Below are 25236 nucleotides of genomic sequence, written 5' to 3'. Positions count from 1 at the left end.
TGCAATTTTTTTTTTTTTTAATAAAGATAAAATTACAAAAAAGGTAAAATCAGCTCAGGAAAGGCAAATTACTTTAATAGATCAGTTTAGACATTTAACATAATAACTCACATCCATTTTTAAATACTATTACATAAAGCATGGTGAAGAAAGGAATTTCTGCCTCATAATTAGAAAACTCACAATACAACTTGCCAAAAAACAGAACAAAGCCATTTGAAAATAAATACAGTCCATGCCAAATAGTACAAAATGAAATCAGCAGTCTCTCTCCATACGAAAACTTTTCTCCTTTTAGGTATTCTCAGACTAGTATTATGTTCTGCAACTGATGAGAGGCTATCTTTTGTTCAAGGGTTGCTGAGCTGTTCTGATTTTGCTCTGTACAAAAGCAAAAAAAAAAGGTGTTAAGTTGCTTTATTTTTTTTATTAACTGATTTCGAAATGAAATTCTGAATTACTAGTCATGTTTCTAAAATATTCATTATTATGAGGAACTGAAAGTGATCTACACAGAACTGAAAAATATTATACAGTACTGACTTAACAAACACCCTCCAAAAAATTACATTATTAATTAATTAGTGTTTACCCTTTGGCGTCTGTCTTTTCACCACTGCTGTCCTTGGCTTTATCCTCCTCCTTAACATCTGAAAAATGACAAGATTTTAAATATACCAAAAGATGCAAGAAAGCCTTAAAATACTTAAGAAGTAAAGAGCATGACCAAGTTTATATTTTTGTATATACTTCTAGCCAGAGGAAACTGGCTTTTAAAAGAAGTCACCAGTTACACATTAAAGTACACTGTTAAATGCATCCATCCAAAGGAGAGGTCTGGGCACAATGCCAAGTGATTCAGAATGTCTCAAGGCAAGGTCCCTCTTGACTGGCCATAATGATGACATGCAGTAATGAGACCTGGAGTTCTCCCCTGAGCTCAAGATGTATCCAGTTCTTAGAAAAATCAAGAGTCCTTGGAATTACACTGTCCCCAGAACCCTATCTGGTTTCTATTTCAGAGAAAACTAGTTGGCTTACCCCCACAAAAGCAAACAGGAACAAATGTTTTGCCCAACATATATTTTTTCATCTCTATTTTCATTAAGTCATACAAATCCCTGGCTCTAAGACTTCAAGCTTGTCGGGAAGAAACAATAACCCTTGCCTCAAAATATTGTACTAGTCTGAATAGCTGTATCTTGAAACTGATTAGTTTAAAAGAGATGATTTTAAAATGATCATCTTAACAGTTAATTAACTGTTAACAGATAAAATACCTGTCTCCTGCCAGACCGACATTTGCAGTTCTAAAACACAGGATGAAATCACAATGCAGTCCTACCTGCTTTTTTGTCCTCAGTCTCTTTTTTGTCTTCTTCTATTCTGGCTTTCTTTGCTCCTTTCTTATGATCTGCAACATTTCGTCGTCCACCTTCCCCTTCATCTTCAGAATCTGAAAATTCTTCATCACAGGCTATGCGCTTATCAGAGGCTCGAACTAGGGTTCAGATTTATGATATTAATTAATCAAAAAGTCCAACTACAACAGGCCAAATAAAAAAGAACTATCAAATTAAGAATGAGTAGTAATATACTACAATCATTTAATGCTGATAAACTTAATTACAGTCAAAATCACTTATTTTTTTAAGATATTTTGGGACTTGCACAATAGCTTCCAAAAAACAGCTTTGCAGAAACAACCATGTATCAAATAAAACTTCAAATACTGAAAACTAAATCACAGGAGGAAAAAAAAAAATTTCAACAGTTCAGAAAATGTACAGTGCACTAATAAGACATTACAGAATTATTCTAATCACCATCAAATAAAACTAAAGGTAGCAGGAAACTCTTGCCTATAGCTCAAGAACAACTCAAAGCTCATGGACAGGTTGTGGTAATAAAGTCAAGGATAGTGTCGCAAATATGGAAAATCTCTGTCTCACAACAAAGCAAATAAAAGGCATTTTTTCCCCTTAAACACTGTAGCTCACATTACCTCAAAGGGAAACATAGCTTCTGTTCTTTGTTAGACATAAAAAAGTAAAGTACTGTTTCTTTAGTTAAAATTCACTGAGTCTTCTGAAGTATCTATTATAGATTAGAAACAGCCAGGCTGTTCCATAAGATGCAAAAACACAGGGCTCTTCCAGCACTTCATTAGATCCTTTAAGAGGTTCAAATAGCACATGGGTGCCACCTTAAAAACATTGAAAGTGGCAGACCAGAGGCAAAATCTTTTGTCCAGGAAACAAAAGTGCCAGTCTTCCAATACTGCACACTACTACAACTTAGGTTCTGAGAAATTAAATCCAAAACAACTGGATATGTTCTATCATGAAAAGATATTTCTTACTAGAAATGCGTTTGTCTGGATCTTCTCCATCCTCATCTCCACTGTCTTCATGAACAGCATCTTCAGGAATGGCCTGCATCTGTACACCAGGTGCATGAGGTAACATGCGCAAGTTCTCAAATAAGCGTTGCCTGCAAGTAACAGACAAGAAAATTTTTACTACACAGAAGTAGCATTTCCTTGGATTTCTATGAAATTCTGAACTCTGCATTCAAAGTTAATCTGGCTTTGCTTTAGAGTCAGTTTCATTTTTCAATTAAAAAATTAGCATGCCAAGTTCAGGAAGTTTTCCATCCTTACGAGATCATTAGTATCCACAGTGTACTTGAAAATCATTTTCTTTGTACTTTACAAATACTTATTTCAATCAACTTTAATTGTTAATTCCCCACAGGGTCAGCACAAGTACTGCCTGCATGGGTTAAACTGATGTCAGTACTACTCTGTTTATAATAAGCTAGAGTATTAAGTTGGATAATACACTATTCTCTAGCTTCTTAGAAAGAAAGTCAGACACTTAAAAGCATGAAGAGTTCCCAACTGTGATCAGCAATGACAAAATTAATTCATCTAGATATGTTTCCTTATTGGCTGCTTCAAGAACAGAGACAAGTTCTGTCCTGTCTAAGCAATCTGATGTGATAGATGATATACTCTAAAGGCAAAATACCATATCCAGGAATAGGATACTGGGTTTTTTTTGGGACTCAAAACTATCCTTCCAAAGTGCAAGTAGAAAGGAAGGCTTGCAAAGCATCAAATATCAGCATTTGCAACAATTATCTTAGCATCCTTCTGCACAATTTGAAGGGCTACAGGGCAACTGGTGCTTTTTTTGGAATATTTAGAGTTTAAATCTTTAAATCACATGACCTGGAGCAAAGTAGTTTTGCCATGCATGGGAGCTCCCTAAAGCCAGGTGTCTGTGAAAGCACACAATGAAACTGAGGGAGGAATCTCCAAAATGATGGGTCATTGATCTTGTGGGTGCTAGTATAAGCATGTGAGATTGCATGTTTTCTATTGACAGAGAGCAATCTCTGCATGGGGTTGCAGCAGTAAGTTTTGCAGCTTATAAACTTTGTAACACATACAGCAAGCAGCCTGGCAGATCATCAGCTGGAGAACTACATTACTGCTGAGAATTTTTGTACAATTAGATTAACAAAAAGTAAGTGGGCTTTTTCTCCCATCACACATTATAAGCACCTTTCAACTTGACTGTGATTGATATAGTTGTGCTAAGAACTCCCATCAGAGTTTATATACCAATCACTTAAAAATTAGTATTTTAACAGCTTTGGTGAACTTTGCAAATTGACAGTTTTAAAGGTTATAGCAGTATTGGTAAACTTATACATGCAATTTTACACCTTTATTCAGCTATTTTTAGTAACCAAAATAATTTGTACCATTAGCAGCCTGTTAGAACTCAGGGCAGGGGATGTAATTTATTCTTTTAAACCCAGAACAAGGACAAACCAAGAGTACTTCAGGCTAACCAATTGCCTCCTTCCAGTTCAGCACAGAAATGATTGTAGGTATGCATTACTTCACCGCTGAAGTAAAATACTTGCTTTCCAATGAAAATGTCAAGATGTGAGGAGGAATAAACTAAGTATCAAAAGTGGCATAGCCTAAAACCACACAACCACCATAGCTGGTCAATGAGCTCTGCTCAAATGTGGATTTGTCAAATCACAGCCACTCAATTGCCTGCACCCGTATCACTGTCTTTCCAGAGTTTTGGATGTTTGAGCTCACACATGACTTTTCATTTTTGCAGCCAACAGCTACGAAGAATACTTTCAGTCCATGTTTAGACATGGAGTTGAGAATTAAAAATCCTAGTCATCATGGCACACCAGCTTCTTTCCTGGCAGGATAAACTTTCTACAAAATTAGAATGGGAATCCAAGCAAAACAGTTATCTTTTCAGAAGCTGGAAAAAGGAAAAAATCCAAGCTGGATCATAAAACTTCGTATTTATAGTTCATAAGATTTCATAAGCATGCATTCTGTTGGAGGAAGAGACTTCCAAAAAACCCCTGACAGAAACGAAAAACATCAAATCTATTCTAGTACTTATTTTTATAGAACAGAAAAAGGTATACAGTTTTCAAAACTGCCTCACAATTAAAGCTCTGGAGAAACATGATCCACATGACCTATCTGATAGATAAGGTAATCACTACTTACTTGATCTTCTCCATATATTCTGGTGTATTCTGATTAGTCATATTTGAAGGACTAATGTGAAGCTTGAAGTCTGGTCCAAAATACTCAAAGTAGTCATTGTATGGCAACTCTATAAACCAAACACCATGACAACTTTGTTACCCAAAAAATACTTTAAACATTTTAAATACAACAGTATTTTGATGGGATTTTACCGAGAGAACCATCAAACTCTAAGCATTCTAACAAGCAATACTTATCTGGATTCCTCAGTGATTTTCCTGTAAATTATTCAATAAATGAACTTAAATTCACTGACAAAATACAAAGAGAAAGATCTACTGAAATTACACACTGAAGAACTCCATAACAAATTTGAAAAATTTGTACTTCTGCAGGAAAGAGAAGATCAACCGTCAGTTTCTTGTAGGAGTTTTCAAAGTTAGTCCAGTTTGAAAGGTTTAAGTGAGCCATTCAAAATATTACTTCAGGACAAGTTTTAATACTTGTTACTAGGCTGAAGATCACAGCTAGTTCAAGATCCTTGCTCAGTGCTGGACATTAGGTTCAGTCTGCCTGTTTCCCTCCTTACCCCACTTTTTGCATTTTCACAGGAAATGGTCCTCTGACTTGAACATTGAACCACCAAAATGAAGTTGATGAAGAACACATAGCCAGGACAACAGCTATTTTACATTGTTGTATTTTGCAGATTTTATATTGAATATGACTGCATCTTTCTAAAAAAAGAAATATTAAAAAAAAATCCATAGAACCTTTAAGAAATAAGACACTTAAATCCATTTTTAACTGTGCCCTTTGTTCTTCATTTATGGTTATTTCAGGATGAGTGACCTTTGTTAGGTGGATAGAAAGCAGACAGGAAGATTAAGTTGCTACTAAGTTGTATTGCAACATTTAGAAATGCACTGTTATTTCTCTAGAACAGATTAAAGATGACAGGGACCCGGAAAGTAGAAAGGAATGTTAAAAAAATTCAAAAAATTAAATATATATATATATATATATATATATATATGTATGTGTATATATAACCCATTGAAAGGGGGATGCTAGTAGATAAAAAAAGTCCCAAGATAAGGAACTGCTACTGTGTCTTCAAAAGCTTTGGCTGACAAAGAATATATTTTGACATAAAAATGGGAAATACGTATCTTGAAAGGCTCATTCCAAATAGTCTTTTCTCACAGCAGCATTCTGCTGAAGTCAGATGGAAACACTGAATCCACAAAGAGATACATGAATAGCAAAAGCTTATCAGCAAAAGCTGCAGTTCAACATGCAAACTCTGCCAGTGTCTCATTTGCAACAAATCAGTTCAAACAGCAATTTTATATAAATGGCATTCCAAAAGCCTGTCCAGGAGCACATCTGGCCAGAAGTAAAAGGAGTCCAGGATCTTTAAGGATCTTCCTCAGAGAAATTACTTCGGTATTCAACTATTCTAAAGCAGTCTACTATTGTTTTCTGTGGTTTTAAACTTTAAGATAGCTTGTATACCCAAAATTGGTTGAAATGGAAGAGTGGAAGTCAATATACTTTCACAGCTACTTTTGTCAGATAAAATGAAGAAACAGTATTTTTGTTATGTAAAGTGGATACCTGCACAATCAATAATTTCTTATGTACACTATGTCTGTGTTGTACAACTTACAGGTTGACACCAGTACAATCAGAATGCAGTATATATTCTTCCATAATGGTGATATCCATTTTTTACATGTTGAATTTTCAACATTTTCAATTGAAGTTTCAAAAAGTGATTCAGTCATTTAAAGCTTTTGCTAAGGTATAAAAAAAAAAAAGCCCTAAAAACTTAGGTTTATTTAGTGCATAAGATACTGAAAAATTATTGGCTAAATCCTACCAATAATTTTCTACCTAGTTTATTCTGAACTCATGCATTACAGCTACCTATACAAATATCTGCTATTTACTTAAAATCTCCTATGATTATTTTTTAACAAAATATTAATTTGAATATTAATACTTACCATTAGGAATTTCACAATCTAAGGCAACAGCAGTTTCATATGTCCAGCACCGAGCCACATTACGAATTGTGTAGCCTCCTCCTCCTAACATCAGCAATGGCAAGTTAAAAGTCTTTACAACTTCCACACACTTAGCATGACCTGTAAAACAAAAAAGAGAGTTGACAATATATGCAAAATACCTATTAAGCAGAAAAATGTATAGCAAAATATTTAATCAGACCTATGCAGTCACATTCAATAAGAACTGAATTGATTCAAACAGAACTGTCTCCCCCTAGAGCTAAGCACAATGTCACAAGTCAAGACCTACAGATTAGAAATGTACAAAACACAATGAACATCATCCACCCCAGTCTTCAGAGACATCGCATGATGGTCTATGGCTGTTGTTCTGAATTGATCTTACAATAAGTGTTTTGCCTTTTCATGACTGATGTCATACACAGTGACAAATTTAGGGACAATTTTTCAGCCAAATGCAATGGGGGAAGAACAGAAAACAAGATCAGTACTTGGTCCTTTCTACTTCTAAATTTGAACCTGTATTAGAGGTTGCTAATTCTTGCTTACAGAGTGAACTGGTGCCAAGACAGTACACACTCCAGGGAGATACAGCATACTGAAAGGCATCTGTAGGAGGCAGCAGCTCTCTTGGTTTCCAAGATATGTAAGATGGAAAAAAATCTGAGCTGTATGGGCAACTGAAGTAGCTTTGCCACCTGGTGCAAATCAAGAAAAGAACCCTGAAACACTGCAGACCCAACAGATACTATACTGCATTTTTTTGCCTACAAAACTCTAATTGTCGCATTAAAAAATAACCCACAAAACCAAGAAAACCCATGATTTAAACAGGCTGGACTGAAGGCTTAGGAAAAGTCTGCTATACATTTAATATAATTTAAATAAAAAATAATAAAATAACAACAGTAACAGTTATGCTACTTGATAAATTAACATCCCAATTTAGAGAATCACAATTGCAGGTAGCAACTTAAGTAATACTAAAATAAATTAATTTTATGATAATTAATTAAAATGATTGTTAACATATGGCTCAGTATAACAAACACCACTATAAATTTAGCAATGCAGTGAGTATTCTCATTTCAGTACTACCTATTTTACACTCAACAGGGTGCTTGATGTTTAGCATCTGTAGTCCTACTAAGATGACTACTAACTAGGCTTATTTGCCCATCAGTGTAGGTGCTGCAGACACCTGTTGTCCTGTCATTTCAGGACAGCTTTAAAGCTGCAGAAAGCCTATGCATAGAAAAAAGGGAATCACTTGAGTGGCTAGGAAGCACATGGAAAACCAAGCTTAACTTTTTTAGATGGACAGAAAGAAAGAGGCAACTTCTGGGTTTCTTTTGGCCATCCCTGTATAGCAAAGAAAGAGGTGATTGAATAATCATAGTAATGAACAAAATCTTTGTGACTCCAGTCCTCATCATGCAAGTGTCTTGAAAAACAGTATGAAGGACAGAGGTTTCTAATAAGTAAAAAGCTACAGACAACAAACAGATACTTTTCTGTTTACCTTTAACAGTAAGATTAAAGCATCCCAGTCTGTCCCCAGACAGTGAATCTGCTCCACACTGCAATACCACAGCACTGGGCTGGTACATCTCCATTACTTTAGATATAATCTATAATCAATATAAAACAGTGAGTCATTAATCGACATAATGAAAATACAAGTGTAGTAGTTTTCAGAGAGCTTAAAAACAAAAAAACAAAGCACTCACTGGTTTGAATATCTGTCCATATGATTCATCATCTATACCATCCCTCATTGGAAAGTTGACAGCATAGTATTTGCCTTTTCCAGCACCAATGTCCTACAAGCCAAGGTGACAAATGCTTTAATACAAACACAAAAGCACATAGAATGGTATAATGAAAAAGAAAAAATCTACACAAGTTTGCTGAGCTATTCTGTACCATTATAAATATCTGTGAGGGATAAGAGGCAGAGTTTACTTGACTCCTGTTCTCCCATAAAATAATTTTGGAGTGTAGGAGTTAGACATCAAGATTAAAATAGCAATCAGTACACTCAATTTTTTAATTCAAAGATTTAAGACAAAAGGACAAATCAGAACCAATCAATTTAGTCTGGCAATAATAGCTAAGCAAACAAAAGTATGAAAACCAAGAAGAGCAAGGTGATATGCATGTTTTCAGTGTTTCAGAGAAGATTTAGACTTGAAGAGGTTTTTAAAACCACATTATTGCCCTAAACATAGGATGAGGAAGTAGCAAAAGGGAGAGAAGAAAAGTCCAGCAGGGGCCACTTATAGGTGCTCTTGAAGAAACTGAAACTTCTTAAATTAACAACAACAACAAAAAAGTACAAACTTGCAAATTATTCTCAGTTCCATGTAGTAGCCTGTCTTATCAGCTCTCCTTGACAACCTATCTATTAAGAGAAAAGGTTTGTTGCCAAAAAAAAAAAGGTGAATACACCCTGAATCCAACCATTCCTATTTTGAAGATCACCTTAAAAGCTAAAGATCTCTGCTTGACACACATTCCCATTTCTTCCATTTATTTCATCACCAGCACAGATAGAAAGCAATGCAGAGCAGTTAAGTGGAGCAGATAGTGAGAATTAGCCTGTTCAGTCTGGCTGTAAACTATTACCAAACAGCAGCTCTGCAGAAATATCACAGAAAAAACACAAATCATGTGTAGCATAACACAGCAACACAAATACTAAACTTCTCAATGCTACCTATTCAAAGTCATTGACTTTTCCCTATTCCTGAACAAAGCCTCCTTAGCAGGGAATGCACACTAGGGGTGTGAGGGGAATGGACGGAGATGAGGAGGGGAACAAGTGGCCCAGTGAAGCACAGACACAATGTTAACAGTCGACTTTTTTTGCCCACAACACATTATTAACATGTCATATTATTGCAAGACGAGTGATACTGAAGACCCCTGCTGAACTCAACTCTGGCTGATTTGAAGTACAAGTTATCCAGAATTTCCCAGAGTGAATCATCTAGACTTTCACATGCTGAATTTTCTGAGGTGATCAGAAAATCATGGAATGGTCAGTACTGGAAAAAGGAATCTCTGGAGATCATCCAGTCCAACACCCTGATAAAGCAGATTGCACAGGATCACATTCAGGTGGGCATTCAGTATATGAAGAGGAGACTTGACAACCTTGCTGGACTACTCGAGTGCTCTTGTCACCCTCAAAGTAGTTTTTCCTCACATTCAGATGGAACTTCCTGTGTTTCAGTTTGTGTCCATTCCCCTTATTCATCAGATCCCATTCCTTCGACACCCACTCTTGAGATATTTGTAACTATTAATGGGGTCCATTCTCAATGTATTTTCTTCAGAATAAACAGGGCCAACTTCTTTAACCTTTCCTCCTAAGAGAGATGCTCTAGTTCCCTCATCATATCCACAAGACTCACTCCAGGAGCTCCATGTCTCTCTTGTACTGAGGAGCCCAGAACCAGACACAGCACACCAGATTTGGCTTTACCAGGGCTGAGCAGAGGGGCAGGATCACTTCCCTAAACCTGCTGGCAATGCTATTCCTAATGCACCCCAGGATACTACTGGCCTTCTTGGCCACAAAGACACAGATGGCTCATGGTTAACTTGTCCACCAGGAGCCCTATGTCCTTCTCACAAAGCTCCTTTACAGCAGGTCAACACCTAATCTATACTGCTTCATGAGGTCATGTCTCTCCTTGTCTTGCTTTACAGATAAAAAAAAAACAACCAAAAAAACCCCAAAAAATTAAATTTATTATATCCTAAAACACAGTAAAGTCAAATGTTCACACAATTTCCACCTAAACAGAGTAATTGTTTGAGCTGCTCAATGGACCTTTGCTGTAACTGATGCTTGCATTAGTTTAAAAACCTAAAGAAACAACATAGCATTCTGATAGCCTCCTATTCTCCAGCAGAACACACTGCCTCACAGAACCCGGGCCACTATGGAGAACTATGGTCTCAAATGATCTACTTTTGTGTATAAATGGCAAAATTTGTGCTATCATCTAAGATATGCAGAAGGTCAAATAACTTACTGAGTACACTGGAAGTTTAGACTGAATAATACATTTGGTAGAAAATGGCTGAAGGCTGCTGAACTAGAAAAACCTCAGATTCATCCACACTGATGGAGCTGCAATCACAGTATCATCATTTGACACGTGATTTGTTCCCGCATGAAATAAATGTAACCCGATCAGTAAACTAGATCAACTAACTAAAGAATTACAGAAACAAGTTGTAATACAGCCCATCAGAAAAACCAAAGAGATTTGGCTGGTAAAGTTGACAAAAAAAACCATCAATGGCAGATCAAGTTAGGTAGAAGGAAGCAACACAATAGGCCTCCAGAAGGAACACTGACTTTTCAGAGAATTAGTTCTGCCTTCAGTTCAATTAGCTTTGCAATCTCTGGAGATAGGAGAAGTCCCTAAGGGGATGCAATAATTGCAATAAAACCTGCTAAAGCCTGCAGGCAGACAATGTTCATTTCAAAATTCTAACTAGCAGCTCAGAAAAAAAGTTGCCATGCCTGAGATACTGTTTTTCACTGACACTGCTAAAAAAATAAATCCCAAAACACATAAAATATTCTTCTATTTATTTCAACTATGAATTTTTAAATTCTTTGTTCTGGGTGTGGTGAAGAGTCCACAAACTTCTCTGTCAACGGGAAGTGCTGCTTCAAAAAAGCCAAGATAACTAACCCTTAAAAAAAAAAAAAAAATTCTAGCCAGATTCAGCAGCCACAGCTTGTCTTGATAAACAAACTGGTCTGAGCTCAATGTTTGAAGCACCACTACCACCTTGTGGCCAGTCAAGTTAAACAACACAGTTAAAAGTAATCTGATTTCTTCCTAAATCAATTTAGAACACAGTTTAAGAGAATCTAACAACCATAATAATATTCAGCTCCAACAACCACACTGAACTGAATGCTTTGCATCCCACTACTCAACTTTCATTTACTCCTGTGCCTTCTGGGTATCATCAACAGGCTGGGAAACACATTTTCAGGAGTATTAGCTGAAACACGAATATTTGTATCTCATTAATCAGTTTAAATATATTGGGAAAACAGTGTTTTCTTTCCCAGCACAGCATTTTTGTATGCCAAGTTGTTAGAAGTGTTTACAATTTTTTAAGAAATTTCTAACTGTATGCACAAACTGATGTGCAAAGTTGTTAGCAGCAGAGGAATCCCAGAAGTATCTCTGATAAGAGAGGTTTAATTTATGAGTTTGAAGCTAGGACTATATTAATCCTAATACTTGTAATACTCTTTCAAGCTGTGAAGTGGAACAAGTTCCTCTCCTAACAGACAAGAGTCTGGCATGAACAATGACTAACTTAAAATTCATATGAAGGGCCAGGAAAATGCGTTTTCATTCTCAGCTTTCTCGGAGATTCTACAACAGCTTTGATGATAATTCTTCAAGGGCAAATGATCCCTCCCTCAGGCTAGCTATAATGCTCAGTACCTAATTCCAAATGAGGCATGCTAAAGTTCTTAGGCAGTGAGCATCATGAGAACTCAAAACACACTTCATGACATAAGGAATATTCCAAAAAATGAGTCAACCGTATCACTAGGCAAATAGAACATACTAAATTCAAACTAAGCTTTGTGGCTGTTAAAGGGTGATCTACAACCAGCTACTTTTCACTGTAACTGCAGAATTGAAATATACAGATAATCATAAATATACCATACTGTCTTCTTAGAGCCATCTCCAAAATATGTATGAATTGAACTAATTATATTTGAAAAAACATTTCAGCTTATTTATCCAGAAGTGAAGTGACGCAGGTCGTGGCAGTGAAGGTGTTAATTTCATTAGTAATAAAGGTTTATTTTAGAGTAGTAGAAGAATATTTTAAGTAGTAGAAGAGTATTTTAGTTCCCTACTATCCTGCATTATTTTTCCTAAAATTCCTCAACTAATCTATCACTCTAAGCTAATATTTTTTCTGAAAACTTACTGTTGTATATGGTTATTTGACATAGTTATTGTAGCCAAGTGCAAAAATGTATCTACAAGGAAGAGGGAATTTATCACCTAATGAAATTTGATGTTCAACCTTACCCTAAGGTCCCCTGTGCCTGGAAAATATTCACCATACTTATGGAATGATACTGTCATGACACGATCTGTGGTATAAAATGCTTCTTCAACACCGTCACCATGATGGATATCGATATCAATATACAACACTCTTTGGTGATATCTAGAAAGAACATATAAGAAATCATCATTATCTGTTGTATCATAATATACTGACAGCAAACAAGAAAAACACTAACAAAAAAACCCCAACCAGACACTAAAATCCAAGATTATGATCACTGTGATGATTTTGGTTGATGTGACCATATTGTTTTAGAATTCTCAGTACAGTTTGAATAACATTAATAAGTTTGCCTTCATCAAAATAAGGAATTTATTTAGAATTTAGCCCAAACTGTCTCTGTAGAAGCTATACCTCAGGCTTCTGCTGACATCACTTTGTTGTTCACATCTGCTGAATCCAGCCCTTTCATTAACCCCAAGGCCTTACTTTCTGCCTTTTCAGTGATTACCAACACAGTCTGTATTCCATAAGCTCACAAAAAATAAGTACTTATTTTCCATTGACTTTTCTTCTTCACCTCTCCAGCTTGTAAAGGCACATTCTTACTTTCAAGTGTATTGTACTTTATATTTGCATAAATTTATTACACTTTATTATTATTTTCTTAATTTCTGCCAATTTTAGGACAGTTTGAGATGGCTAAAGAAACCAGTGAGTTATTTGAAGCCTTAGAGCACTAGAAACAGTAAGTATCCCTTAAATTTTATGTTTTCCAGTAAAGAGCAAAGTCTATCATCAGAAGATGTGTTTTCATCATACATTGCACAGTACTGAGAGTGTGAGCACCCATAATTTCAGGGACAGCTTCCCATGGTTACACAACCCATAATTATTAACATGATTACTTCCTTCACATACACATTAAGCTAAGAAATTCAAGACTGGACCACAGATAATCCTATCTCGTAGACAGTAGAGACAGCTCTTGAATATACACTGCATTTATTAAAATGAATGTCTTAATGTGTTAATATTAACTATTCTTAGTGTCTTTAGAAACATTTTCCATCTCTGGATTTCCAGATAACCACTACTTCCATCATTCCTCACCAGCAAAATCAGCTGTCCCACTCACAAGAGTCAAATATGTAAAATATTTTTTCTAATAAATGGGATTTATGTATTATTAGTAGGGATACAGTCCTCTGTAGCAGTAAAAGCAACACTCAGAACTTGAAAATTTAGTGAAGCATTACTGCTTGAAGTCAAGGATATGATCACTTTTCATTACTCCTCATTTCTTATTTTGCAGTCACAGCATCATAGCTGTTATTTCATTATTTATTAAAACCAGCCATATTCACATAATAATTCAAGGAACCTCAGTGCATGATCTTCCCTGAATATTCCTGCTTGATTCAGTAACAAATCAAATGACAGGAAATAAGAAGACATATTGTGAAACCAAATGGGTGTAAGATTGAGTACAATGACTACCCTAAGGGGTCAGGGCAGCGATGCATCTAGCCCACTATTCCGTCCCCATGTGTAGCAAAGGGAGACTTTACAGAAATATTTTCAGAAAGCAAGTAAGCTTGTTCACTTCCTGAACTGCTACTCTAGTCCTTCCCCACCATCTGCAATTACAACATATGGTGTTTTACAGGGTGCATTGTTGCTTGGATTTATCTCCTGTTAGTTATCTTTTCAGTTTATCTGTATTCTGTTTTGAATATCTTGCTGAAGCCAAACCAGGCAGAGCTTGGAGCTTTCTTAACTGAAATTCTTTAAGTTCAACATGGGCTATGAAAACTCACATAATAACTACAATCCATATCTTCAAACATTTAAATAGCTGAATTTAACACTTTCTATAATTTTAACTTGTGCATATCACAAACTTACTTCAGTAACTCAAGGATGGCAAGCACAATATCATTGACATAACAGAAACCAGATGCCTCCGATTTCTTGGCATGGTGAAGTCCCCCAGCCCAATTGACAGCCATGTCTGTTTGTTGTCTGTTCAATTTTACTGCCCCAGCTGTAAAAAGACACAAAGAATGAAAGCGAATGGAGTTAGAAATTTTGGATTGCCTTTAAATTTGCTACATTAAATCATATTTTATTTTTAAAATAAATTGATTTAGAACAGATCTCCTATCAATACTGAGTGAGATACTTGACACACCTCATATTTTACAGTCTGTGAATGATATGATTATTTTTTAAATATATAAAAATCCCCTTATATTTACTTCATTTTCAAATGCACAGTCAAAATTTTAAGCTGCTGACATCAACTTAGTTAATAGTTGGCAAACAACCTATACTTACCAACAGAGCCTCCAGTTGACAGCTGACAAAACTCAAACAGGCCATCAAATACAGGACAATCTTCTCCAACATTAACTGTAAAAGAAATGCAGTATTTTTTAAAAATACCATTCCAACAGCATCAATATACACATAGATAATACAGATGCACAGTTTATTCAGCCATTTTAATTACTTATCCCCCATCTCATTTGTCAGGCTTATTTAAACACTGAAAACCATGCAGAATCCTAATAGTATAACTCTAAACTAATCTTCTTTTCTTTTTTAATTCTTTTTAGTTTCTGTTGGAAGATTTGACTCCTCATTTGAAGAAGTTTGATCAAACTTAGAGATTTTAGATTTTTAGATTTTTTAAGAAATGAGGATTAACATAGATCATGTAAAAAAATGTACAATTACTTAGAAAAATAATTTGCTGACAATAAGGCATCATAAAGTGGTTACAATACTGCCTTTAAAATTGATATAATAGCTGTCAAACTGCATTCCTTACAGTAATTTAAGCCTATTCTTATAATTAAAGGAATAAATTAATAATAGAAAGGGTGAACAGTGAATGATGTACAATTATTACTATCTCCCTCCAAGAGGAATGAGCAAGTTCTTTACTTGACTGAAACACATTTTCACACATTGATTTTTACTTCTATATTATTCTAAAAGCCATTTTTTTTAAGCAACATTCCAAGGCTCTTTCACAAACAGTTCACAATCTGCGCATCAAGCAGCAGTATTTCACATCTAGAATACACCCTGTGAAAGGAGAGGCAGAAATCCTTACATATGCTTAAAGAACTTTTTTGTCAAGATGACTGCTTTTCACGGAAAAAAAAGTAGTAAAAAAAAAAAAGAGTAGCAGGCACACGCTACTCTTGTTACAGTGTTTCTCTAACCTCTGTACTGGTGAATACTGAGCTTCAAACAATGCTAACCATAAAAGCATGTACACATAGACTTAGCCTGACGTTGGCACTTACATCTCTGCATTTGCTTGCTGTACTCAGACATATTGTCAGGCCTTATTGATCGGAGAAATTTGATGTATTCATCACTATGGTACTTGGTCATTTCCTCGGCAGTTGCTTTGTGGGGTCGCTGATAACAAGAACAGTTAAAGAAATAAATCAGAGTGCACTGCAAAATCAGCTAACAGTGTGCTAAAACAGACAGCCCGAAAGAAAGCCCACCAACTTTGAAGGGAAAATAGTGAAAAGAAAATGATAGTAGTGAAGTTTTACATAAAGCAAGGGCTAGTCTGTTGTGATATATAACTGCTTAACTTGTAAATAGAAGAGTTCTGAATACACTATTTAAAGTATTCTCTATTTTCACTTCCACCTCTATTTGTGTGACAGTACTTGAAGCCCTTTAAAAATAACTTAAAATGCTTCAGTGGACAGCATATTGCCTATACTTACATAAATTTCCATTTTTCTGTACAAGCCATAGTTTAGCAGCAAGTTGTGAGTCATTCGGATCCTGTGAGGTTTCATTGGATGTCCTTGTCCATAGTAATAGTTTCCAATATCACCTGCAAATAATACACAAAAGAATAGCTATTAATATTACAAAACAAGTTTCATTGCCACTTAATTATTCTCAGAAGATAAGTAAACAGGTATGATTCCAGAAAACAAACAAACCCCACAATAGGAATACTGTCTACTTCAAAAAGAACACAAGGGAAACAAACTGTTGTATGTCAGAAACAGAGGGAAAAAAAAAAAAAAAGAAGCCAAATCTAGCACTTTGACTACAAGCAGACAGTAGTGGGAGAGCAAAGATAAGACATGGTTTCAAATCAAGAGTAAAGTTCTGGCCCAACAGTGGACCAGAACCAAACAATAAAATGGGAAACAGAACTGTGTTCTGAAATGGGAAGTAGAAGAGGAGAGAGATGACATTGTCACACAGTATCACAATAGAGACTGTAGTAAAACCTACTATTTTGCATAAGCTGATTTTATGATACCATCCTCAGCCTATCCTTAACTACTAACCCTGTTACACCCAGAAGTTAGGTCCAGATCCATTGTGGCAACCACACTGCACAAACATTCCCCAGACACCTGCTGCTGGAGATCCACAGTAGTTTAACAAGAACTTTATAATCCAGATTAGCCTCTGTTACATTGGAGACCAACAAGGCACACAACTAAAATAACAAATTTGACACTCATTTCCAAGTAAGGAATAGCTGCTATCATGGGCTAGTAGTTTTCTTATGAGCTCAGGTATTGTTAGAACAACCCTGCTTTAAGCACTGATACTCTCAACACATGAATCACTTTAAACAGAATTGTCTCTCGAAACATAAACAGGCCTAGAAGTTATGTCCAGTCGTCAATGGCTTTCAGCTGTAGATTTCTAAAACACCTCTTCACAATAGCACCTCTTTTCTTTTTGACCCAGTTTCCCAACAGGATTACTGAACTTTACCTTCTTGAACTTTTTACTTTTCTTTCACATCCTTCAACATGCTCTGCCTTGTCCACTGGGAACAAAAGAAACACTATTTTCACAATGTCATACTATTTTGTAAATTTTATCAGTCAGAGGTAAGATGCAGCACCACTACAAAACAGCTTTAGTTTCACCTTTTCAACATGAGCTTCATGGAGGAAGGGTAAATGTCAGCTTGCAGTAGCATCACCAGCCACCAAGAAAAACAAGTATTACAGTAAGATTAAAAGTTTCAAAGCATTCTAAAATCCTTCAAGCTTTCAGTTTTCAAAGAGACAAGGAGAGTAAGGACACTTAAGAAAACTGATACAATCTAATGTAACATAAGAAGATGTTAAGAAAAACTACCCTTCGATATCTATCTCTTAGCCAGCATAACAACAGAAATACCAAATTTTAAGTTAAGAAATTTGAAGAGTTTGGACCTTCTAACTTGGATTCGTAAAGTGGAAGAATAGCACTTTTTGTCAGTTACTTATTGAAAGCCTACAGGTTTGGTCACATGCAGGTCAAGAGCAGAAGTATTAAGAGTATAAATAAACTCCTTCCTTCCAGCAAAAACATTTTCAAGCACTTTTCAAAAGAATACCTTGTATATTTGATGTTTAGGAGAAATCTATCACAGCTCTTTGAAACTAATGCCTAGAAGATGAAAACCAACCATTTACTAGCTCTATTTTATGTTTTGAAGTTACTGTTAAGTCCCAGATTTTAAAATAATCTTCAAGCTAGTAGGAGCTTTAAATTTTGAGATTTTTAAGAAAATAATGAGTATAAAAAATGCAGTATTATTGAGGAAACTTCCTTACAAATGCATTTGTGGCTTAAAAAATGGGGGTTTTTAAGAGGTCATTTCAATTCTAAGCACTTCAGCTTCTATAGTCATTGTTGACATTTTATTCAGAATGCTGATGGATGGGGAAGCATACAATTAAGAATCATTTTATATCTTATGTATGATGTAAGATCTATTATTTTTCCCATATGAAATAGAGAAAAAATGAAATTAATAAATTTCCTAAATACACTTGCAACACATTCTTCAATATACCACAATTAATCAACCAAGCAAATTTTAACTTATGCATATTTTATATACCATACAGTGCAACATAGAGTTATATAAACAAATCAAGCACACTTTTTAGCTTTTGTTTTTTTTACCAGAAAAAAGCATTTTAAAAGAATTGGCACATTGGTAGATTTAATGGGAGTTTATTTATCAACTGGAAGATCTATAGGTGAGTATCTGGCAGAAGAATACTGATCCTTCTGTATTAGAGGCCAGTAGTAGTGACTAACAATAAATATCAATATAATACACTTTAGCAACAGGCAATACAATACCATTTATACTTTTCAGATCTTAGTATCACAACAAAAAAAAAGCATGAGGCATTAGCCTCATAAAAAAAAATCTTGAAGCATATGGACAAAAAAGCCCAGCAAGTTTCAAGAGATTAGTGATGCCTATGTAGGCAGGGGCGTTGAAGGAAATAAAGAAAGATCCTCTTTCTTCATTAGCACCTTGATTTTCAATCAATATCATGAAGGGGACCCATCACAGAGACATCATACTGTGATAAAGGTAAAGTTGTCAAGTCTCTCCTCCTTTACCTAGTGAAGAAGGTGGTGTACATCCTGGTACAAACACTTCATGCACTGATCCTGAAATGTATCTATCTCTTTCATATGTCACAGCCTTACTAGAGCACTTTGGGAAGAAAAGCAAGGTGTACCAAGAGCAAGTATGTGTGAGGATGGGACACCTCACTCACTGATGGTGCTAAAAAACTCTGCACAAACCTCTGCCAGACTAACTCTGACTAAAACACATGTATATGAGGAATGGGTACAGTGAGGCCAAGCTCACAAGATTATTATTGCAGATAGTATGAGTGCTTAGCTTTATGCTTACTAATACAAAGGTAAATTCTTACTAATATATAATATAGCAGTAAAAATCATACAGAAGAGTTATGAGTACAGTATATCACTTACCAGTGTGGGAACACATGGAAAGCACAGAAAGAATGTAACTGAATGAGGAAGAGGAGGGAAAAAATGCAAAGTAGTATGTGTAAAAAGTTTGCAAATCTAGTAATCTTTCACAGCAAGGGTTCAAAAACTGAAATTCACTGTGTTTTATACCAGTAAAAATGCCAGCTAAATGGCTCCCATTGAGAAGTAGCAATATATAATCTCTGAAAAGTTGAGTCCTTAATTAAAAAGAGACAAACCAAGTGCCCATTTAGCACTATAAGAGTTTACTGCCCCACACTGTTCACTGTGTGATAGAGACGTGATACAGAAGACCTACCTGACAAATGTTACATACACTGTAATGTTCTGGGCTCAAATACATATATATAAATTTTCTTCTCAATTCATGCAAGTTACATGCCAAAATGATGAGAACTATCAAATAAAAATAAAACCATGATTCCTTTGATGAGCATGAGTTTTAGACACCCACTTCTCTATCTGAGACTTTAGCAAGGCCTACAGAAAATATTCTGACACACAGAAAAATACAAGAGGCTACATGCCCTTAAGGAATTTTAATTCTGTCCAAAACCACACAACTAACAAAAGCTATATCTCCAAAAATGTATTCGTTTCTCCAGTTACTATGACGTATAGAAAAATAACACCATTGAATTTACTCACTACAAAGCAGTCTTAAGCGACTGAGCAGAGACATGAGAGGACATCTACACTTGATTTTTAATACTTTGTAACTTGTATGTTACATTACTTTATAACTTTTAATAGACAAACTGATAACTGGTATCTGTTTAACAGATAAACTGCTATGCTTATTTTAGGTATAGTTACGAAGAAATTATGAGGTATTTCAGAAGTGCACTATTCAAAGAAACCTAATTGCTACAATGGAAACCACATAGGAAAAAACATATCTTAAGAGCAGCAGTTACATTGAATTCACTTCAGCAATACCAAGGGGTAAACTCATGTAAAGCCGAATGTAAAAGAAAAGATCGTCAGTGCCTGAGATGAGTCCAATAAACAGCTACTCAAACAGGCCTAAAATTACTGCACTGGTTTCTGAAGGATTGGGCATTTTGTTCTGGTTTTAAAATTAAGCAGATAGCAGAAGAGTAGCAAAGATCTGACTTTTGAGCCCTGAGCAGAGGCTGGACACCACCACCATGTTTGGAAGGCACTGCACAAAGTACTGATGAATTTCCAGAAAACACTTCAGATTAAGTTCATTTTATCTGCAGATGTAAGCTTTAACTAGACATACTACTCAAACAATGCCTAACTGTAGTAACACACTGCCCTACTAAAACAGGTTTAGTCTTGCCTTTATGGGTGGAACCAACCACACTGATGCAGATCTCTCAAATTTTTCATGAAGGTAGAGCCTTTTGAACACCCACACTACATTATGCACAAGAACCAACCTAAACAATACTACTAGTGCACTGTCATGGAATAAACACATAAACTCACTGTAACCACACTGGTTGCTGCACGATTCTCTAGAACTGTGCTTGTCTGCGCAGGAGCATAGAGCTGGAAAGACCATCTGGGGCCTGTTCTCACTGCTGTGGGCAACTGTACAACACCCTGGAAGAGCTAAACTACCTCAGCCAGATTGTTGCAAAACCATGACAACAACCTGAAGATATATGGTAAAAGACTAAAACAAAAGCTATGATAGCCTTCCACATCTAGCATGGTTCTAAGCAGTGTGAGAAGCACAGTTTGCTAAGCTGGCCACACATGTATCACATGTATTTTAATTCGTATTCTAGTTAGTTTTTCCCACAGTATATTGGTTTAAATTTATGCAAAATTCCTGACCTGAGCATGATCACAAGCAGTGAAGATTCTGCAAACTGGATGTGGTTGACTTTGTTACAAGCAAACTCAAGCTAATGAAATCAAGCTTCGTCTACTCCAAGTTTATTGGTTCCAAGTACAGTAACGAAGGCTATTAAAACTATTGATTAAAAAACCCAAAACAAACCAAACCTTAACAGAAATACATTCTGAGAAAGTGACAGTCGAATTTAAAAAAAAACAGCCTTAAATGACAATCACACCAAGTTTCACAAAAAACATGGGGAAGTTTATTGCATGAGAAGTTTATTGCATATCAGAAGGTAAGTGTGTATGCTTCTAGAACTTTTTAAGACTTTTTAGCCTGTAACTTTAAAGAAACAGAGTGAGAGTATGTGTGGAGAGCTAATTATGACCCAAAAAAGAGGTAATTTACTTTAGACATGACATTCCTTTAAGAGATATACCACTACCTCGGTATTTTTTTGTTTGGGGTTATCTAAGGCTTCAAACACTTCCTTCACTGTGACTCTATGGTTTTGCTGGTACAACAGTATTCAGAATATTCATAATTGTCAGATGAACCACACAGTAGCATCAGGATATTTATTTTAGGTATTAACTCTAAAATTTCTAATAACTGTATTTCCAAAAGAAATGTAAAACAACTGTTGGATTTGGCAATACAAACAAATGAGACATCAAAAATATTCCAAAACTGCTTCTGTCACATATAAAACATTTATTTTACATACACTGTTTTCTCTACATTACTAACTACATTTACCCTAGTCTACATACGAGCTACAACTGCTTTAAGTCACCATTATCCTGCCACTTCCAAACTTGTTCCTCTTCCAGTTTCTCCCCTCTCTTCACAAGTAGCTTTTTTGGCTGTTAAAGAAATCTAATGCTAGCATCAAGTACCAAAACCCAGTAATCACAGAAAAACAATAGATCAACATCTAGTAAACTACAGTTACCTGACTTTATCAAAGGAAAAAAACAGCAAAAGAAAAAAACCAAACTGATTAAAAAAAAAAAAGGCAAATATTTTCAGAGAAAGCTTCTAAACTATCACTGCTGCCTTTCTTTCAACAAGGAAAAAAGTGATTCCTCTTCCCTAGGAAAAGTAAGATCCTAGCCTCACCAAAAGTATCCCTAACAGGGGCCTCCTTTCCCCTTTAGGCTGAACAAAGAACCAGTGCTAGCAACAAAGAGAAGGGGGCGGCAACCATCACTCTGTCTCCTTTAGTGTGGTTAAAAAGAAAAGCCAAGACAGGCCCCACAAGATCTGCCATTTCCAAAGAATGGCAGGTTTGTTACAACAACACACCGTTTGATATCTTGAGTGGGCTCAGCCACTCATCTTCACTTCCAAATTGGTGAAAACACCAAAGCACTATGGCTGAACATCCTCAACCTCTGTTTCCTGGCTACTACCAAGACCAGTCTCAGATGCAACTATACAAGATTGTTACAGTAGGAAGCAATTTAATCAAATCTCTTAATCTGTCCATCGAGCTCACCTCCCAGTACAAAAAGGGCTAAATAAGCTCAAGAAGAAAACTAAAAGTTCTTGCTGAGAAAACCAGAGGAAACTGCAAACAAGTTGCTGAAAATATCTCAAACCAAGTACTTTTTCTCCATGACTGACAACGCAGATCTCAAGCCCCTGTGTCCCCACTACACAAGTGTGCAAACTCAGAGAGCCTACATGCAACTCAAATTTCACTATTATTAAACACCCACGCACACAACTTTCCGCGTTTTGCAGAAAGGGAGGCTCGTGGGAGCCAGACCTCTGCTCTGATCTGTGCTCGGTTTGGGGAATGGGAGAGGAGGGGGCAGAGTCCCCCTGTCCCTCCGTAGCCCAGACCTCGGTACGAAAGCCCGAGGTAGGGAAAGGCCTCAGCTCAACAATCACCAGGTGCCGGAGCTACACATGGCCTGGACTTTCTTTGCAGGGGAGGAGCCAGACACGGCAGCGACTCCAACGCCTCCCCGCTCAGCGGATGGAGGGGAGTGTCTCAACTTTTCTTCTTTTTTTTTTTTTTTCCTCTTTTTTTTTTTTTTTTTTTTTTTTTGGTGGGGGTGCTGGTGGTGGGTTCGGGTGGTGAGTATTTAGGGGGGAAACAATAGACACAGTACCTACCACCGGGCCCGGCAGACCAGGCAGCTCCTCGACCCGCACCTCGCCCGACTCCACCACCCCCGCCCCCCGGCCCCGCCGCCCCAAGCCCGCCGGCCCGCGGGGCTCAGCGGAGCCGACGGCGGGAGGGGGGCGCGGCGGCGCAGGTGGAGGCAGCGGGGACCCCCGCCCGCCATGGGGCCGGGCCGGGGGGACTCGTCCCGTGGGGCAGGGGTGGCCGTGCCGGCGGGGGCCGGGGACACAGCCCGCCGCGGGCGGCCATTAGAGGGGCGCCCCCCCGCTCTTGCACACGCGCTCCCGCGCCGGCCCTGCTCACCGTCGTAATAGTAGCAGACTTTCTTCTTGCCGCCGCCCTGACTGTACGCCATAGGGCTGCTGCGCCGGGGCCGTGGGCAGGGAGCGGGAGGCCGAGGAGAGCGCGGAGCCGGCTCGGAGGTTGGGAAGGAGGGGGCGGGAGAGCGGGAACTCGCGACGCCGGGACCGCCAGCAGCGGGAGCGGGCCGGACCCTCGGCAGCGGGAGGGGCAGCTAACGGGACGCGCCCAATTCGCCGCCGACGGAGGGAGGAGAGGGAAAGAAGGAAAAGGAGAGGACGCACGCGAGCGGACATGGGCTCCCGCCTGCTTCTCCGTGCTATCTTTCCTCGGTTACACACACAAGCCACGGAAACAGCCAGCAGGGATTCTCCATAAGCGAATTCTTGGAGAAGGCTCTTTTCTGTTCCACCCCCATGGAGCGCAGTGGTAGGATCCGCCGCGGGCATCTGGGCTGTATCCCCGCCCCTCAGTGGAGCCGTTTGGCGCATGCGCGGAGTGGCTGCCCAGTCTTCCACAGCGGCTGCGGCGGGAGTGGGAATGAGGATCCCCGCGCTCGGGGCCGCAGCGGGCCCGGGCCCTGCTCGACGCCAGGACCGCGGCGAAGTCCCTCAGCCGCCCCCAGCACCGGCCGGGACCGCGCGGTGCCTCGTGGTGCCTCGTCCCTAACCGCGCTGGGGCCCGAACCTCTTTCCTCTACGGGGCGGCTGCGGATGCTCGGCCGGCTGGGGCGTCACGTCTTGTCCCCTCCCCAAGTGAAAGAGTCTACTCTTTTCCACAACAAAACCGCTTTCTGTATTGAGTACTCCTGTCTGTTAGTACTCTGCCCTAGTGGCAAGTGTTGCACCTCAGTATCCGTGTTCTAGAGGAAGTTCAAAGTATGCTTGACAGTAACACATAGCAGTTCTCTAAAAATCAAGGCATGCCCCGCAAGAAGGATTTAACATCTGAATAATTTCTCTTCGGGATCTATTAGCCGTTTTCTCTCCTTGCCTCAGCCCAGGTACAAATTTAATAAGGAGAAACATGATCGCATTCACACTTAGCCAGCTTCCTTGTATTTGCATTTATACAGGGGTTCACACTTGTGAGGCCTGATAAGCTGAGTGTGGGGATACTCATCAGTTACACTAAAGCTTACTGTTTCTTCAGCTGACACCAAAGGACTATATTTATAGGCTTCCACTCACCCAAGTCTTGACCAAGCTTTGTTGATTTGCTGGAGTCTCTAAAAGTACCTAAAAGCCTTGGTTATTGCCACATGTACTTCTCTATTTGATAACAAGGCATTTGTATAACCTATATCACACAACAAAACCAATATATGCCTGAACACAGGTTTGATCTTTGTTCCCAGGATTAGGTTGCTTTCACTCCTAGAGGCACCTCACAGGCGTCTGGGTCCTTGTAGCTGGTAAAAATGTAATTTTATAGAAACAGACAACTGTAAAATAAATTTGTTAAGCACATGTATGCACAAACACCCTAAAGA

At 37.8% G+C, this 25236-nt stretch overlaps 1 protein-coding gene across 1 annotated transcript; it reads right to left on the bottom strand.

Moving 5' to 3' along the window:
- Positions 1-23969, bottom strand: HDAC2 (histone deacetylase 2). The gene is made up of 14 exons (XM_005518288.3): positions 23748-23969; positions 16422-16534; positions 15981-16098; positions 15001-15075; positions 14569-14707; positions 12678-12819; positions 8310-8402; positions 8102-8210; positions 6556-6696; positions 4562-4670; positions 2363-2493; positions 1346-1501; positions 593-650; positions 1-381 (listed from the first exon to the last, which is right to left on the bottom strand). The coding sequence occupies exons 1-14, from the start codon at positions 23797-23799 to the stop codon at positions 351-353; spliced, it is 1467 nt and encodes a 488-aa protein (XP_005518345.1). The 5' UTR covers positions 23800-23969; the 3' UTR covers positions 1-350.
- Between the last annotated feature and the right edge of the window lie 1267 nt (positions 23970-25236).

Source organism: Pseudopodoces humilis, chromosome 3, assembly GCF_049639895.1.
Source record: "Pseudopodoces humilis isolate 2021_Gansu_Grassland_sample_001 chromosome 3, ASM4963989v1, whole genome shotgun sequence".
Taxonomy (NCBI): domain Eukaryota; kingdom Metazoa; phylum Chordata; class Aves; order Passeriformes; family Paridae; genus Pseudopodoces; species Pseudopodoces humilis.
Note: the sequence above shows the minus strand (reverse complement) of the source record. Positions and strands in the feature narration are given on the sequence as shown.